This window comes from Dermacentor albipictus, chromosome 9 (assembly GCF_038994185.2).
Source record: "Dermacentor albipictus isolate Rhodes 1998 colony chromosome 9, USDA_Dalb.pri_finalv2, whole genome shotgun sequence".
Lineage (NCBI taxonomy): Eukaryota > Metazoa > Arthropoda > Arachnida > Ixodida > Ixodidae > Dermacentor > Dermacentor albipictus.
Genome location: NC_091829.1, coordinates 84,202,112 through 84,219,805, shown reverse-complemented (window position 1 = coordinate 84,219,805; position 17,694 = coordinate 84,202,112). Strand labels below are relative to the sequence as shown.

Sequence of the window (17,694 nt, the reverse complement as noted above, 5' to 3'; positions counted from 1 at the left end):
ATTCTGACTTTCCTCACTGAGCTTAAAGAAATTCCTAGACTGGCAGAGTTCTCTTTCAAACCACTCAACATTTTTTGCACGAAAGATGGGGAAAAAAGAAAAGGAAAAAAAAAAGAAAGCCGTTTTATATTCTAAGTACAGCGTTAACAACAGCAGTTTAATTGCACCAACTGTTTTCTGATATTCAAGCCCTTTTCCGAGCACACAGCTACAAAAAGTTGCTAGGCAGAGTTTTCTGCTTATCTCGAAATGAAGTGTAATCATGTTTACTAACATACATTTTTGCAATTTGTGGCCTACGCCACAGATTACAAAAATATTCTACACAGTTCTGAGCAGGACATGCAGCAAGGTATTAGAACTGAGAAGATCACTGTGTCTCACCTTCTTCCAGTACTCCTCTAGTGTGAAGTCCTCATCGGAGTCGGAGTTTGAAGATTCACTCGCATGGGAGACAGCTGTCAATGAGAGACGGCAACAAACAGGTACTCTCAGAGATACGTACACCATAGAATCTGGTTACGCCTCGAGCAGCACACCTGGTAATGTACTAGCTGCATCAAATGTAACCAAGAGTCGAATTTCAAAGTGGTGTGGTTAGGCTCTGTCTAGTTTCTTTAAAAATGTAACCAGGTTTAAATATCAAAGAGCAACGATGTGAGAGTTTTAGCCTGTGCGTGCATGTAATACAGTCAACTTTCAGTAATTTCACCCTGGTCAGACCAACAAAATAGATCGAATTATCCGGCGGGTAGAATTAAACAAGACGCTGGAAAAATACCAAAACAAACTGCCCGATTCATTTGGAAGCATTTATCTGATTCTAACATGCCCCCAAATCAAACGCGTGCCCACATTTTATGTTTCCAAAGTAGTAAACTAACATAGAAATGACGTCAAAGCTCTTAAACAAAGCAGCAATGTAACAAGCACCCCATTTTTTAGCACGAAAAATTATTTCACAAATGACCGGTTTCCTAAAGTCAGCATCGCCACAATACATCCCTCTTATGAGGCAAAACATATTGACATGTGTACTTATCTTTATCGGGCGACCACATTTCGCCGCTTAACAAATGTTATCGCACAGCGCGGGACGCGTTTGCATGTATCCGAAGTTTCTGGAAAGTTATCGATGCTTCTATCCGCTGTCTGTTGTCGCCGAACCTTGTGTTATCTGATTTCATCGCCTGACGCAAATGGTGTAGAACTTTATGGAAGGCATGCGGGTCCCTACGATTAGTCTGGAACATTCGACGACTGCTGTATAAAAGCCGACGCGCTTGACCCACTGATCAGATTTTCGCCAATCGCCGAGTGTGTTCGCCGCTACCGTTGTTCTTCGAGTGTAGCCTGTTTTTGAGGGCACAAGTTCGCCCAATAAAACGCTCGTTTCGTTAATCACAGTTTTGCTGCCTTCTTATTCGGCACTACCACGTGACAATACAAACATTGCAAAGACGTTTTTGGTTTCGTCTGCACATGCACTACGCAGACAATTTCAGTCTAATTTTCTGTTAAGAAAAGAATTATTGTGAGCTACGTTTATTGTTTGAACATCTTCTTAGAATAGGCATTTTCAACGAGAGATGACGTGTGCTCAATGCGTACTCTATGTCCCTTAAGCTGCGGCCGCCAGAGAGACGCTACAACAAAAGGAGTCGCTATCCGGGCCACCATTGGGGTCAGGCGCATGCGGGCCGATTGGTCAAGTTGAAATTATCCAGCGAACGCCCATCTTAGGATCGGTATAATGGAAGTTTGTGTATATGTAAATTTTTGGGCACTGGCCAGAACCTTTGGCCGGGATCACATTAAGAAAAAAAATGAATTAACCAGAGTAGAATTAACAGAAGTCTACTCTACTACCCTTTACAAGATCTTTACGAAGTACTTAGTTACTGGAAAAGTAAGCATGAGCAGCCGGATTGGTGATACCACCTGTTGGCATGGAGTTTAACCAGAGAGCACACAGAACTATTACTGTGGTGACCAACCATGTTCTACTTAACTGCTGGTACATATATAAGGCATTGGCACCTATGTAATCGTCAACATGCGGTTCTTTTATAGTATTTTCCTTCGATGAAAACACACTGTGGCACAAAAACACGCCCAATGCTTCATTGTCAAGATGTCACTTGCAGCATTGTTACTGCCGTCCACATCTCCAGTAACCTGGTATTCCGTCAAAGGTAATACGTCATACAGACAAACTAAAACTAATAAATCAGTCTAATGCATAAAGTATTTGCAAATACTCCAGTTTTGTTTACTCTACATGCATAACCACGTCAATTACTAGCAGAGCTAATAAAGCCAAAACTTTCCTTTAAGAATTTTTGCCCTCTAAGCCACAGAACCAGTATGTTATAGCATGACATCACAGATTTCAAAGTGCATATTGTAAAATTGTTTGTGCAATATAAGTTCTTCAAAACTTTTTAGGATTAATGTGCAGCTCCTTTAGAATCCAAGTGAATAGTACTCCTCTCTTGACAAACTAGTATTGGGCAGGTGCTGGACAAAAATCTACATTGTCACAGGTAGCCCACATGTGACCATCAATGCAGCGTCGCCGCCAATCTTCCATAATTGCGACTTTGGTGGCTTACCAAGCTGCCATTAACGGCGAGACTGGCATTCCTAGTACTCCAGAAGCGTAATTCACCGATCCAGATCAACCTTTCCCATTAGAATGCTTTTAAAGGATGCAGCATCGTATCACGCTCATGGCAGTCAAATCCAGTAGCTTCGTTCCAAAGTTGTGAATGAGATGTGTGGGCTTCGCTGTCTCGAAAATCATTTCTTAGGCAGTGAAAAAAAAATGCATGCCATCACCACATCATGCCATTCTATAAACAATGTGTCTGAAACACTGCAGACCATATACAACTTAACCAAGCTCTTGTAAATAATCCACATGACAATCCCCCCCTCTCCTCCTTCTCAACATTGAACAACCTTCAATCTTGTTGTGCTGCCTGAACTTTAGCCCAACTCCTAAACGCACAGCAGTGCAGCCCCTAGAGCTTGTCACTAGGGTTGCAACTTGGAGCTTTACATGATGTTGTGGCTCCTGTTACAAGCTCTCCAAGAAAAGCTCGGCAGATGCTGCAGTAATTATCTTTAGACTGCTGCGGATGCATGAACGCAAATTGGAAGTAGACAAGCCAGCACAAGCTGCCTCTGTGCAGTCCAAAATGTAATGGAATTATAAATCTTGAAGTCATGAACCACAGGAACCGAAGACATATTTTAGGTGAAGACAGCAATTCACGGTTTACACAGAATGCATGCTGTGTCAAAAGAAATGTACATATAGGTGAAGACAGCAATTCATGGTTTACACAGAATGCGTGCTGTGTCAAAAGAAATGTACCATCCGAGCACTCACATCGCAGCAGATGAGCCGTGGAAGTAGTCCGGTGCTCACGCCTCGGCGGGGGATGGGGAGGTGTGGGCGTCGCTCGGGTGACAGGGGACGGAGTCTTTGTGGTTGTTGCCACTTTGGCCTCGACAGGCGGTGGAAGTACTAGGGTGGGTACAGCGGCACAAGGCGGCACTTCCTTTGGTGCCAGCATTGGCACCGGCTCTTTGTTTGGTGCCTCCGTCGCTGGCTTGTTTGCTGCCACCTTAGGGGCAGAACTCTCTGGGACTTCCTCAGTGGTGTCACCATCTTCTTCTTCCTCCTCGTCAGAGTCCTCCTCTTCCTCCTCAGATTCGGGCTCACCACCGACCCGTTCTCCGTCCTTGTACCCAAACATGGCAAGAAGGTCTTCTAGAGGCATCTCACCTTCCTGTTGCAGAAAAGGCAAGAATGGTGAGTCACCACACTAACTAAGCGTGCTGGAAAACTGACAGCAATGCATGGTTCACAGGGGGAACTTCCGTCACAAACCAGCATCCTCTCCAAAGCACACATGGGAAGGCAAGTCTCTCGCTAGTGTTTTAATAAGAAAGTCAACTGCACAAGGCCAACACAAACAAGACAAAGATCAAACTCAAGAGGTGAATACAACTCCACAAAGAGTTACAGAAAATAATTCCGTGTGCCAGGCAAAAAGGCACATTCTAGCGAGCAGCTGTTTTGTGACAGCTGAGTGCAAGGTCCAGTGATTGCTATTACTCAACCTAAACAGACAAGTCGAGATTTTGTACAAAGCAGTTAGCAGATTTTTGTAGTAATACACAGGTGCTAGCATAACATTTGCCTCCAACAGTCCTAATTCGTGCGGCTGGTGTTTGTGAAAAAATTTTGGACTAAGCAAGTACCGCACTACTAAGGTTCTGTTAAAGCAAAAATGCTTATCACAAAAGACACTGACAAATGACTTCATCATTTTTAGCGGCCCACTCCAGTAATGAGCGGGCCAGGACAGCATTGGCCAATTAAAAACACATATTGCCTCGTTATTCTGTCTCAGTGGAGAACTGCAATTACAGATCTCCATTTGTATAGACCGTAAGTAATAACAATGTCATAGCAACCTGTGCCTGAAAATGATTGCGTGCAACATTGCTCAACCTGTACAGTGTAAAGCACACTTGAAAGTGCCCAGGTGACAGTGGCATCACAAATGAAACGAGCCACAACAAAAACGAAGCTGCACAGCAACTTACCTTTTGCAGCGTGTTGAGTTCGTCGTCACTGGCGTCGCTCTCCAAGGCCTCCTCCTCGTCTAATGTCTTCTCATCGTCAAAGTCATCGACAAGCATCTCAGCAGAGGGGTCAAAATCTTGATCACTGTCTGCTGCAAGAAAAACGCATTTGTACTTATGCTAATGCAATTACCCTAAGCACTTTCAGCAGCTGCCAATGTGAGTGAAAGAAATGAGGAAAGGTGCAATGCCTTGTCGAGCCATGCTACTATGCCAGCAGCAGATTACAAACAAATACACTGGGGAGATGGACATTAACAGCTCAGCCACTTTTGCTTTTGCAAGTGCCGCTGTTGTCCTCACCATCACGCAATAAGGAACACCGGGACACCGACCAAAGTGGTGTGGTTAAAGGCGTTATAACACGTAGCGGGTTCTACGTGGAAACTTTATGCACTCAAGTAGTACCGCAAGTCACATGCTTGCTTTCAATGGCAAATGAAAAACAAAGATTATTGAAATTCACGAGCGCAATCGGCTACCTTTTGTGAGCTCGCACAAAGGAGTCATTTAGACACGCGCCCATGGCATCATGGGTTTTGATGGTGTCTGCTCAGGCATAGGTAAATATATTATCAATAAAAATCGACATTATGTTCTAAAAGAGCCTATGAATGAACTCAACAAATTTCAAGAGCTTTTACTGAGCAACAAAGACATAAAAAAAAATATTGCTGGCTCTCCTGAAATCGAGAGTAGATGTAAGCAGCAAATGGTAACCGGCAAAGCAGATTTGTTGGAGATGATACTAGCCACAAACTTAAAATGGGTATAGTGCATGTTTGCAGCCCCACCACACCGCACCACACCATGCTGTTCACTGGTCCATATGGACACTGCCCAGCTAGTAGAAGGAAACCGGCTGAAGGAGGCATGACAGGCAGCGAAAGACACCGGGGAGACCAAGCACACTAGCTGGAAGAAAAGCACCTGAAGGATCGACCAAACGTCTCAGCAAATCTCGGTTATTGCTCCGTGACCTCGAAGCAAGAGGTCACGTGCTGGGCCGCCACTGAGCAATGGGCTGGCGTTGCGGAGCGTTCGCTTGCCAGGGTTAGCTGCATGGCATAATGCTCTCTCCTAACTTTTCCCTTCCTCCATGAAGGTAAAGAAGCGCCTCAGACACTTCTGGTGCCACACCACGCTGCAGCTCGGCGAGCATCGCACATCAGAGGCAACGCAGTGCTTCCAGATGTGTCCGGCGCCATGCCACACGGCAGCTCGGCGAATGCAGTAGATCCGCAGCAAATTCCATCTCCCAGAGTTGAAATGTATGGTGTCCCGTACCTGCCCTTTGAACGCCGCTGTTGGAAATGACAAATAAAACTTCAGCGTACTAGAGGTTACGGCTTGAGTGATAGTGTGAACAAACATGAGGTAGAACTCGGAAGCAATATATTTTGTAACTTGTTTGGGAGTAACTAGCGTGTGTAATGCAGTCTTGCACAAAGGGTGGGGGGATCTCGTTTTGTTCTCGCAACTTGCACGGATGTTCTCTTGTGAGTACCCGGATGTTCTCGTTTGAGTGCCCGGATAATGGCTCTGGCTTTTGGTTCAACGTCACTTGAAGGTCGCCGACAATGGGCGCTAAAAGCATTTCATCCTAAAAAATACTTTGAAATCTGTGACATCACACTGACATACCAGTGCTCGAGTTTCAGCACAATATTCAGAAAATCTAACTTTGACCTTCGATTTACCTTCTAATAATCAATGTATCACTGCAAAATTAGGGAAAATAAAGTTCCAAAGGAATCCTTTATTATTCCTTTAAGTCCTTTATTATCCTTTAAGGGTACACCAAAGAGAAACACAATCAGTTTAGATTAAGTGCTTCTCTTTGGTGTACCCTAGGCTAATCAATAGATCTATGAATATGAGGTTGCAAGAAAGAACAGGAAAAAGCGCCTTGCCCTGTCATTTCTCTCTGCCTCGTCAAGGACAAAAATAGGGGCAGGATGAAATCTCAATGAGTAAGCAAGTGGAACAAATGAGCAAGTTCTATCTAGCATACTGGAAGGTCAAATAAAGGAAAAGGCCGGTGCGCTCCAAATGAACTCCGAATTTAGTGCAACCTGTAACACAACACCGGTGTTCAACGGCACAAAGACCGTATCGTACCTGCGCATAGTGTCTATTGCACACATCTGAAGTGGTGCTGATAAGGTTACGAGATATAAGAAATACGTTAAGGCCAGACTACACGTACGCTTGCAGAGGCACGCAAGCTCACGTCTGCCGCGCCCATGCGTGCCCAGACGGTGAAACACAGCTCGTGCACGTCGAAGTGCGGCACAACAGTGGAAACCCATTCCAGACAGATATTGGCCCTCAAGCTGCCTCGCGTTGCCATGCATCTGGCTATGCATCCACAACTTGGTACAATCAATTCTTAGTAAGGCTGATTGTCCTGTGAGAAGGTGCTTTTTCCTTCCTCTTTTGCACTGATTTAAGAACTATAAAAATTAATCAATGACGTCGATAGATATTTAAGCATGCTGAAGCACTGTCAATAACGAAGTATGAAACAATGTCTGCCAAGGCGTCTATGAGTGGGCAAAGTGAGGAAATACTCGTATGGGCAAAATGCCAGTCCTGAGGCAAACAATAACATTACAATAATATTACGAACAATAGGTGACAGAAGTAGCTAAATAAGGAACCAAGTAATAAAAAACAGCAATTGTTGGCAACTGTTCGCTTATAAATTACGAATGTTCCTTAGCTGCTCTCTTATCATTGACACATGCAGCATAGAACCCTTACAGAACTGTTTCATGCTTAGGTGAAGGTTTAGGTTCTGCAGAATTCAAAATGTGCATAAACGTAAAATACTGAGCAGAAAGTTCAGATCAAGGATGCCATCCAGTAATCACACGTACGTTAATAAGTCAGATGATATAATTTGGATAGAAGTCATAAATTTTACAATGTTAGAGAAATTTGGCGATTAGTCTAATTTGGTGTTTAGTCTAATTGACTTGCAAGATTCCCATGTCCCTTATAAAGCTGTGCGACGCGAGCAGTAACTCTTTGAGTGCCAGGCATTTCCGCCTGCTGTGTGCCGGTTTTCCCAAATCGCAACAAATTCAGTTTCTGCATAAGTAACATAGTAACAGGCTTTAAATTCAAACACTATTAACTGGCAATAAGTTGCTAAAGCTTTTACAAAGCTTTTTTAATCCAAAATTTCAGACAAACGTTATAACATATGCTAATTAATGATATTTAGGATTACAAGCACCTTAGTCAATTATTAATTATGATGCTTTTTAACGCTTCCTCCAAGCACATGCCTTTTGAGGTACACATAAGCACTTTATTAACGACAATTCTAGAGGCAGCAAACTTGGAACAGCAATGATTGACAAGCGGTGCATTGTTTTTAGACCATAGTGACTTTTTCAGCAAATTTACTGTTACCGATTTCACCTGCTTCAGAAACTTGTCTGTAAAAACTTTCTCAAAGTGCAAGTATCCCTCTGGCATTTTTTCACAATCACAATACCTTCAAACAAAAGATTTGGAGATTCAATGAGCAAGGCTTTCATACCAATTGAATTTATTTGTTGTAAATTTAGTTTTGCCCGAGCTAAAGCTTCTCTTAGACTCGGCTAGTATATCAGCTACCCCAGTTTTCTGATCCATGCTGCCGTCTTACTGTCTCTTGGTGCTAAGCCTATTATTTTTCATTCCATCACTCGCTGTGCAGTCTTCAGCCTCTCCTCAGCCTAACGAGGAGACGTTTTCTTATTATTTTTAATTATGTCATGACAAATCAGTACTTCTGGTATAGGCAGACCTGCCAACCTTAATATTTAAAAAAACGCTACAGTGAAAACCAAGAAAAGGCTGAAATATGGCGAAAAATTCCAAAAATTATTTTATTGCTAACATGTTGACTATGAAATTTGCAGGGTTGGATCTGTAAGGACACTGTGAACACTGCTCTGACAGCAACAATGATCTGCACAAAAGACAAATGTTTATGAAGTTTATTTTAAAAATATTCACATAACACATGCTGGAATTTTAGTTGCCATTATACAAATTGGTTCTATGAAGGTGCGGCAATGCCGCGGGTAGGTGCAAATAAATGAGCAGCTCCAAACAGCCAGGCTCTAAAAAGTTGGGGTGGGTGACTGTATTGTACTTGTAAGTTGATTTCATCTGTATTTGTAGTCAGCTTTGCCCTAATATGTATACAAACTCAACAAATTTTGAAATTATTGGTGCTAACATGACCATCCTAAAGCCAGCTATAGAAATTGGGCGTTCCAGAATAAAATTGTCAAATCACCGATATCAAAGCAGCTCAAAACTGTGCTTTCAATGAAACAAACAAGTGGAATGCGGAACGCAATCAAACAAGCATGCTTGCAAAGAAACAATGTGCTGAGGAAGAAAGAATAAATTAAGGCAACTATGCTTGAGTTGCCCAACCACTATCGAAATGAAAGCAATCACTACAGTTGAAGTGGATGTTCATCAAATGCTTCAGAACTAAGACACAAAGAAATGAATGAAACAAGGCTAGCTATTATTTAGAACCGGTACACAAACATGACCTCATTAAAGTCGGTGAGGAGCTAAGAAAACAAAGGCAGCACACTGCTATACAACTCAAAGAGAATTTGTATAGATGCACCAGCCAATTAGGTTCTCTAATTTCGTGAACTTCTTACATACTGGTCTCCCTTGGGAGCTGTGTTTTGGAGCGCGAAGGCAAAGGAAGCAGGTGTATGCCAGCTCTGCGTCTAAAACTTACACTTATTTCTTAGCCTTTCGCCGAGTGTGGGCAAACTTTGTAACGCTACAGCATTCATCACAGACAAAATTAGTTCAACACACAAGCTTCAGCTAAAGTCTAACCCTGATCTGCCTGTTGAAATGCACTTGTGCCGTCATTATAGACATCCACCCAGTTTACTGGAACAAATTATGTAAAATTTAATCCCACAATGCACAAACATAATTGCTCATCAATGAAAACTAGAACAACTTGTTCACCTTCGCTTCTTGCCATGGAGAGCACATTAATTAAATAAAAGAAACAGTGAAATGTTGAATAAAACTGAATTAGTTATTGAATTAACTCATTAGTAACTGGGTATCTGAACTATCCACAATGGAAACTTCGCTCCACAACATTAAAAAAATGCTGCTGTGGGCTTTCATTTCATTTATTTCCTCCTTAGGGCATTACATTACACCAGGAGCGGGGATACAAATATGTAAGCATCAGATAATTACAGAACAGAAAATATGACAGAAATAAATGGCTACAACAGTGACAATTTTTTTAATTATATTAAAATTTTCAACAAAAGTAAATCTACATTCAACATAAATACAGAGGGTAAAACAGCGGATGATGATGAAAATCAGCAGCAAAAAGTGCAAGTTGAATCATCAAAAAATAAATAACTAAATAAAAATGATAAAATATTAAATAATCAGGAACATAGCATATTTGGCATGTTTACAAAGTATGAGTGATTTATCTGTTCACAAAGGGTGGGTGTATGATTGTGATCGGTGCACAAGACCAATGCGATTGGAAAGGGCATTTCACAGCACTACTGTACTTGGAACGTCATGTCTCCCTCGTCTAGATCGGTAATTTGAGATATCAAACTTGGCATATCAAAAATTCTATGCTGGTTTTCGTGAAATTAAAAGACAAAGTCAAATTCGAGAAACGCAAATACTTCAAAAATTACAAATAAAGTGATGCTTTTAATTACATTTTCAAACGTCTGCAACAGGAAGCCTACAAATTTACGTCCTGCAACAAAACAGGTATCATACTTTGTAGACTGCACCAGATAGAGCACGGGAGGCAAAACTTAGATTAAATTATAGTCTACATGACTAACTTAACATAACCACAGTTTATTAGGCATTTTGTAAGAGTCCAATTCACAACAGACATTAGCAGTTGCTATTTAGTACATTTTACAGATTTTTTATATCTGTTCTTTACGACAAAGTTAGAGTGTTACAAAGTTAATTGCTTCAAACTGCTCTCAAATTTTGCAATTTTCACAAACTTCTGCAGACAGTTGAAGATGCGAATGAAATATTCAGCTTCCATCAGTCACTATAATTCAATTTTTCTTTTAAATGCTGCAAATCATTGTTCAAATCATCACACATGTCTAATGAGGGGTAGCCAATAGCATCTTTTTAGAAAAGTTGGTCCTCAGCAGACACTTTTTGTGGGATTGATACTTCATTAACAAAGAATTGCTTTAGCAGCAGCAAACTTAACACAGCAAAGGGTGACAAGCAACTCATTGTTGCTTTAGATCACAGTGACTTTTTCAGCAACTTTGCTGTTACCAATTTTCCCTGCTTCAGAAACTTGTTCAGCAATGCTGCCACAAGAGGGTAGAACAGGTACCATCACAATTTCTTTTTTTTGCAAGCTCTTATTTGTAATCTAGCCCCCCTCCCCCATCTTTTCATACCTTTAAAACATTCTCGTAAACAAAATTGTGTTTCTCATAAAGGTTTACACAACATTTGTTAAGATGTAGTTTAAGAAAGATTTGGTACAGCTGGCAGATATGCATGCGCGTGAACCAAGAAAATGGATTTGGGTCAGCTATAGCACTTCCATTCCCATATCTCCCATTAGAGAAAGGAATCGCTAATGGGAGACATGGGGGGCGCTGACTTCGTTGATTTTTGCTGCAAATAAATCCAAATATTGCATAATTATCCCAGACTAGAATTAGGGCAGCCAATCAATGACTGAAATCATTGAATATATAGCCAAAACAGATCCCTGGCTTTCTTCCAATATTGATCATGGAGTTAACCTGTTACTCCCCAAGCATAAGCTGAAACTTCATCACTGCAAAGAGTAATGATAAATCTCTCCTTCTAAGCCTGTCATCATTTAGCAAAACCAGCCATGATTTCGTGCTGCCCAGGAAAGTAATTCCAATTTCGACCAATCGTACCCAGTTAAATGAGGTATGCAAGGGTGTTGTGAAGTTCCACGTATAGTCACAAATTGTTTTTATGGCTGCAAAGGTAATTTAGTAATGGTGGTGTACTTTAATATGTAATTAACATTATTGATAAGCTTTTATAAAAAAAAGTACATTACTGATTTCTTTGTGTTGGAACTGTTGTTGTTGTTGTTCTTGTTGGGCAGATATCGAAAAACGCTTCTGCGTCATTATCAGATCAAAACAACACTGCAGTGAGATAAAGACCAGAATGTTCCCTCTCCTAGTTCTGTTATATTTTCTGAAGGGCCTGCTGATGCACAACAAACAGAAAATAAGAAGATGGCTGCTCATATAGGCTTCAATTGCGCATAAGATAGGAACATAAATGTTATGTATAACCCTTGTACTTAAATACCACATTAATGCAACTACCTTCTTTCATTGGACAGACATCATGGCTTGAAAGTTGAGCTAAATCTGTGCGCAAGTTTGCATGTACAAAGGGCTGCTAGAAAATCCTTGTAGAGAAATATTAGTGAGAGTATAAAATACTACAAAATTTCAACGATCGCACGTAAAATTACAATTAACTCTGTACATGCTATCTGCTGAATCGCGCGTTTAGAGCTGCAGTGCTGACGTTATCTTGAAATCAATACAACGATGGCATTCAAGCGACAAAGCTAACAAAACAAGATCGCCCATAAGCAGAACACCTTTCATCAACTACACCGTAGGCAATAAGTAACTTTATTTTTGGTTCAACACGCCCCTTCACACAACTTCGAGCGATCAGTGAAAAGTTCGACTCACCCGCGGATCCATCGCTTGTGTTGGCCTGAAACAGCAAGTTACACGATTACAATGCGTCGCAGACTGCACCGCTCAACACGCTTACGTCACGTCTCTCAGCGTCAGCGCTCCAAACATGCGAACATGCGACTTACGGGCGCTGTGGTCGTAAACGCGGGGCAATACGTTCCGAGAGGAGGGCAATCGTCTGCTACCGTTTCGCAGGTGATTTCTGCACCGCACTTCTGACCGCTTCGTGAAACGGCTAGCAGAGGCGTCGAACTGGCTTATCGGTCCTAGCGGTTGTCGCGACAGCGGAGGGAAAGCCTCGCACAGGGCTTATCAGGGGACGGTCTGATCGCGCGCGTTAGAGCTGTCGCTGGTTCGAACCAAACGTACGCGCTAAAATCGTCCGCCTGCGCGCACCGATCGTCGTCTGCAAAGTGACGCACACAATGCGAACGCGCTGCGCTCAGGGTTGCAGTGTTTAACGTGCTTGCCGTTGGAAAAGCATCGGGCGCGCGTTTATTTCCTGCGGCTCGGGTTCATGCAACGAATCTCGTATACACTGACAGCAGCCATAGGCAGCGGTGGGAGACCACATAACAACAAAAAAGCGCGCGGTTCAGGCGATTACCGATAATGCAAGGCCGGGGCGGACGCGACCCGCGAAATCCGTAGCAGTTTTATAGCGCCCTGTGTTTGTCGTAGTGGGTCTCCTCCGCTCGCCAAAGGGTGAAACAGCGCTTTTCGCGATGGGAATTGAAGGGTAAATAACGCTTACAAACCTCGGCCATTTTGCCCGCTGGTGTCCACACAATGGCCGCACGAGGCCGCCAGCAACAACTGCGGTTAATATTCAGCCTGCAAAGTATAGCCGAGGTATCATATTAAAGGGATAGGTCTAATTGCCATATAATTTATTTCTGTGAGCGATTTAAAAGAATTATTGGTATATTTTGCGACTGCAGCTTTCGTTATCCAATTTCGCGAAAGGCGAGTTCAAACTGGCAACATGGCGTTGCGGGTGCGGCCCTTGCAGACGACGGAGTCGACGAGGAGCGCGCGTAGCAGACAAGTGGGAGACGTACGCCTGGGTTCGTTGCTGTTTTATTATTATATGCAATTCAAAGGACGCCGCGTATACACTTTTGCAGTGCTATTGACAATAGATAAACGTTTGCTAAGAATTGCGCGGAGTTCATAATGCAAGCACAGAGCGCCGCATTAGTGAGTTGGACAAGCGCATACAAAGTAAAAACGCATTAGAAACCGGCTGTAAATGAGAGTTAGTCAATATTGAGAAATAAAACCTGCTTGCATGGACGTTTTGATAGTCTTGATGCTGTACGTCCGTCATGAAGAGTCACTTAAGCAATCTTATTCCTATACGTCATTTTTGGCACAATAACTATGAACATAACGTCTTAATTTTTAAAACAACTTTCTCAATTTTGGCGATTGACGCACTGTCTACACACAAACACAAAAAAAAATCATGAGCCATTCCATTCTGTGAAGATCGATGACCAGCTAATTCTGTTTAGCGCACGACACAGAGGTGACACGGAATTTTGAAAAAGAGTACGAACATATCTATTGTCCTGATCGGTGGTGACCGTGACGCTATGTACGCAAACACGCCCGCGTATAACCTCTGTTATTAAATGTGTCCGTCACGTAAAACAATGAATGGCTCATACCCCCTTAAGCAATTGATCATACCCCCGTAAACGCGGGACCCCCATTAGCAGAATCGATCACATGCTCGACAGCTGCGTATGCACCGTCGAATACCGGAGATGTCGACGCAGCTGCGACGGACGCCGTTTAGACGCAGGTGGCCGTTAAACCGAACCTCGATGCAAACGACGATGTACAGTGACCGGGGCGCAATCCAAAGGAGTGCACGAAGCAAAACACGTTTGTTTGTGATTTGCAGTTGAGAATACTTCCTAGTTAATTAGCTGAATGGAACTTAGAAAGAGCAGAGTTTTATTCTAGCGGACAAACATGGGGCTATATGTTTTCCTCCCGTGGAAACCCATGTGTTGACAGCAGACAGGAATTCCACAATATTTACAGCTTCACTGTAAACTACGTAATTATGGAAACTAAATTAAGTTCGGCGTAATGTTAGAGTCATCTTGGCGGCTAATTGTTATGTAATTTGTTTCGGGATAGTTTCGATAAAACAAGAGCTACAGCCGTTTTCTGTAACCATACTCCCTCCGAGCGCCCATGCGCTGACAGCAAACGGGAATTCTGTAACGTTTACATCTTCACTGTGAACTAATTATGACAAGTAAATGAAGCTCCGCGTAATGATAGAGTCATCTTAGCGGCCAATTTCAGTAAGATTTTTTCCAAGATACCTTAATTAGATTGAGAGCTACAGAGCATTGGCGAGAAAGTTGGCTTTGCCGCAAAGCGTTTTCTGTTCGCCGCCACGATTTTTCCGGGGGGTAGCCGTACATAGTTTCGCTGTAAGAGCGAAACTAAACGGGCTGCGGCCGCCGACGTTTTTGGCTGGTTTGCGTCGTCGTCGCTCTCAGTCAAAATTCGTCGTAAAGGCAGCATCCTAAGATTCGCTGCTGCTCGATCCATAGATAAAATCAACCGCTGACAGAACGGAATCGCGTGATATGTGCTATCTTTTGAAGCTCGCGGGCCTGCCGCTTCCGCAGGCGGCCATTTTTGCTTTCTACTTTGGTGATAGCGAAACTTCGGAGCGCGTCTAAATGTCACCACCAAGCAGGAAAAAAAAAGAAAAGAAAAAAGAAAGCAGACTGCTTAGGAAACAAAAAAAAATAGTATTCTTCAAAAAAGTTTCTTCTTCTCCTCCTTCGTATTCGTCGGTGCAGTGTGTATCCGTGAGCGGCCTGGAATGTCTCGAAATCGGCGTTTCAAACCATCGTTAGCCCGCTAACGATGCCCAATGGGCGCGGTAGGGAAAGAGTTAAAGCTTCCGCCTTAAAATGGTTTGTTCTACAGAGGCGCATTGATTGCTCATTTCAAGGTGAGCCTTTCTAGGCGAACTCGCCCAGACTTTGCCGATTGTGGCTGCTGCTGCTGCCTTGCCAAATATAACGAAATATCGCCTATATATATATATTCCCATCTGTATTACGCCTGCAGATGTGCTGGCGGCCAGTACCGATCACTGCGTCATTATGCACTGCATTATATCCTCAGCGCAACAAATATACAGCTTAGAACACGTGATTGCTTTATTAAAGCAAGGCCTTCTGTGCCTTCGTCCTCAATGTTTGGTGCATCTGCCTGGTCAGCTTCTTGCCGAGCCGTACTAGCAATACAAGTTTATATCGTGATGAGCATCTTTATTGCATCTATTGAAACCTATAAGCCATTTTATTTATCAAATAAAAGTTTGTCACTACTTCTGTTGCTTCAATTGGGACCCACAAACATTTTATTCGTCTTAGAGAACCTCGTATTGCCCTAGTAAAGGACATGCAAAGATATTTGAGACCTGTACAATTTGCTATGGGACCTGCAGGTTTTCCTATTGGACCTATATTTAGTGCAAGACCAATAGAGATTTCTACTGGAATCTTCCCTAGAGAAGCAGTGCGCTAGTCCATTGCAACTGTGCTGTCGTGTAGCTTTGACAAGGTGTGTGGGTGGGAATATTGTTTTTCAAATTGAATCGAATCCCACCATGTTCGCATTTTGAGCCAATTAGAGATGACAAGATGGCGGAATTTTGATTGAAATAATTCTCTCGGAGGGAGAAAAGAGACTCGCAATTTGTTGAGATGACGTCTGCATCTTTAAAGGGACGCCAATAACTAGAAACCCTAAGTATTATTTCAAAACATTATTTTCGTTAGTTTTGCTGCAATTGATTGAAGAGAATATGAAGACCCACGTTTATCGTTTTCAATTTCGCGCTGAAACCTCAGCGCCGGACATTGGTGTGACGTCATGGATTTCAAAGTATATTTTTGTATTCGGGCGGTTGCGATTCACCCTCGCCATGCCCCATAGCAAATTTTGATTATACGCTGGAAGTTGTTAGTGTCCTCTAGGAAGCGTTCTGGCGCCAAAAATTTTCAAATTGGCTCATTAATAGCCGAGATAGAAATATTTCAGCACCACGATTTCAGGAGGCGAGCTTCACTGCATAGCGAGACACTCGCTCCACTCGCCCCGTCTAGCCTCCGCAAAGCCAAATTCCTTCCCTGCGTTCACCCACATCAGACCTCAAGGATCGCGTGACGCATACATCACGGGCCTCGCCTTCATTGTTTTTTCCTTACCTTTTTTTTTCTTTCTTGCGGTGTTGCGCACTTTCGCTGACCGTGTTACGTGCGAGCTCGTACGACTGTCTCGTTTCGTGCAGCGCACGATTTTGCGCGCTCTGCACAAGGACACGTGACTAGTGGTATAATTTAGTACTACACGAATACTGAGGAAGAACAAGCGGATCGCAGAGCATGATCATGCACTGGTACAGGGTAGAAAATGGCACAGTTTCTGTACCTGCGCATGCGACAGCACAACCGTGGTAACAAGCAGACGATCTCTCTTGCTTCGGTACAAGTAAAACAAAAAACACATAGACCTTGTGTTTGTGCTTTATTAATTGTCTAAATTTCAATTCGTCAATCCAAGCAACAGATCACACAAATAACAGATGTTGCCTTGAATAATCCTGGAAGTCGCATGTCACCACGAGCGATGCCAGACTGCAGACATGAGTAAGTCACCGTCCAGCTTGGAGTGCAGTCGCCACGAGGGAAAGTGAAAACGGCGTTCGGATTTAAATTTCAGACCTTTCCGTGGCGCGTAGAGATGCAATTCTTCGCAAACACGATCGTTAGTGCGCATTGTATGCTCTGCACTTGTCAGCTAAGAATGGCCAGACCTGGTGAAGGGCTCTTTAAAGTTTCTGGAAACTTGCCAGGTTTGTCTTTGCATCTTTTAGAGAATAATGCACTTGACCTTCACTGATAAATTTACACGCAAACAGATGCCATGACAACCCATGATGTCATGGCGCACTGATGCAGGAACTTTAAGGTGGCGTCGCCACCAGTATCTTCGTCTTTTCATGGCTTGCCATGCCTCTTCTCAGAGAGAGTGGTTTGTTTTTGTTGTGGAAGGGGAACTTATTGAGCAACACTCTAGTAACTTCTCTGGTGTCAAATACTCGAGCTCATGCAACAGAACTGCACAGTCTGTCAGATTTTTAACATTTACGTGCACTACACACACACACACAAAGAAAGTCGCCTGGTGTACTGAATGG

At 42.9% G+C, this 17,694-nt stretch overlaps 2 protein-coding genes across 5 annotated transcripts in view; one reads left to right on the top strand and one right to left on the bottom strand.

Moving 5' to 3' along the window:
• Positions 1–13,252, bottom strand: part of LOC135919860 (mesoderm induction early response protein 1-like) — a 41,357-nt gene extending 28,105 nt beyond the window's left edge. The window contains exons 1-5 of one of the 4 annotated variants that reach the window (XM_065453836.1): positions 13,208–13,252; positions 12,441–12,465; positions 4,624–4,751; positions 3,398–3,800; positions 385–458 (exon numbers count right to left, since the gene is read on the bottom strand). In XM_065453836.1, the coding sequence (XP_065309908.1) occupies positions 385–458; positions 3,398–3,800; positions 4,624–4,751; positions 12,441–12,465; positions 13,208–13,216 (639 nt within the window). In that variant the 5' untranslated portion in view covers positions 13,217–13,252. Of the gene's footprint in view, positions 1–384; positions 459–3,397; positions 3,801–4,623; positions 4,755–12,440; positions 12,466–12,574; positions 12,965–13,207 lie in introns of those variants that run through there. The other 3 variants (XM_065453835.1, XM_065453839.1, XM_065453841.1) reach the window with 3 other exon arrangements.
• Positions 13,253–13,454: 202 nt separating this feature from the next.
• Cchl (Cytochrome c heme lyase) overlaps positions 13,455–17,694 on the top strand; it is a 48,142-nt gene continuing 43,902 nt past the window's right edge. The window contains exon 1 of the mRNA XM_065453815.2: positions 13,455–13,516. The gene's annotated coding sequence lies outside the window, so the exon portion shown is untranslated. The remainder of the gene's footprint in view (positions 13,517–17,694) is intronic.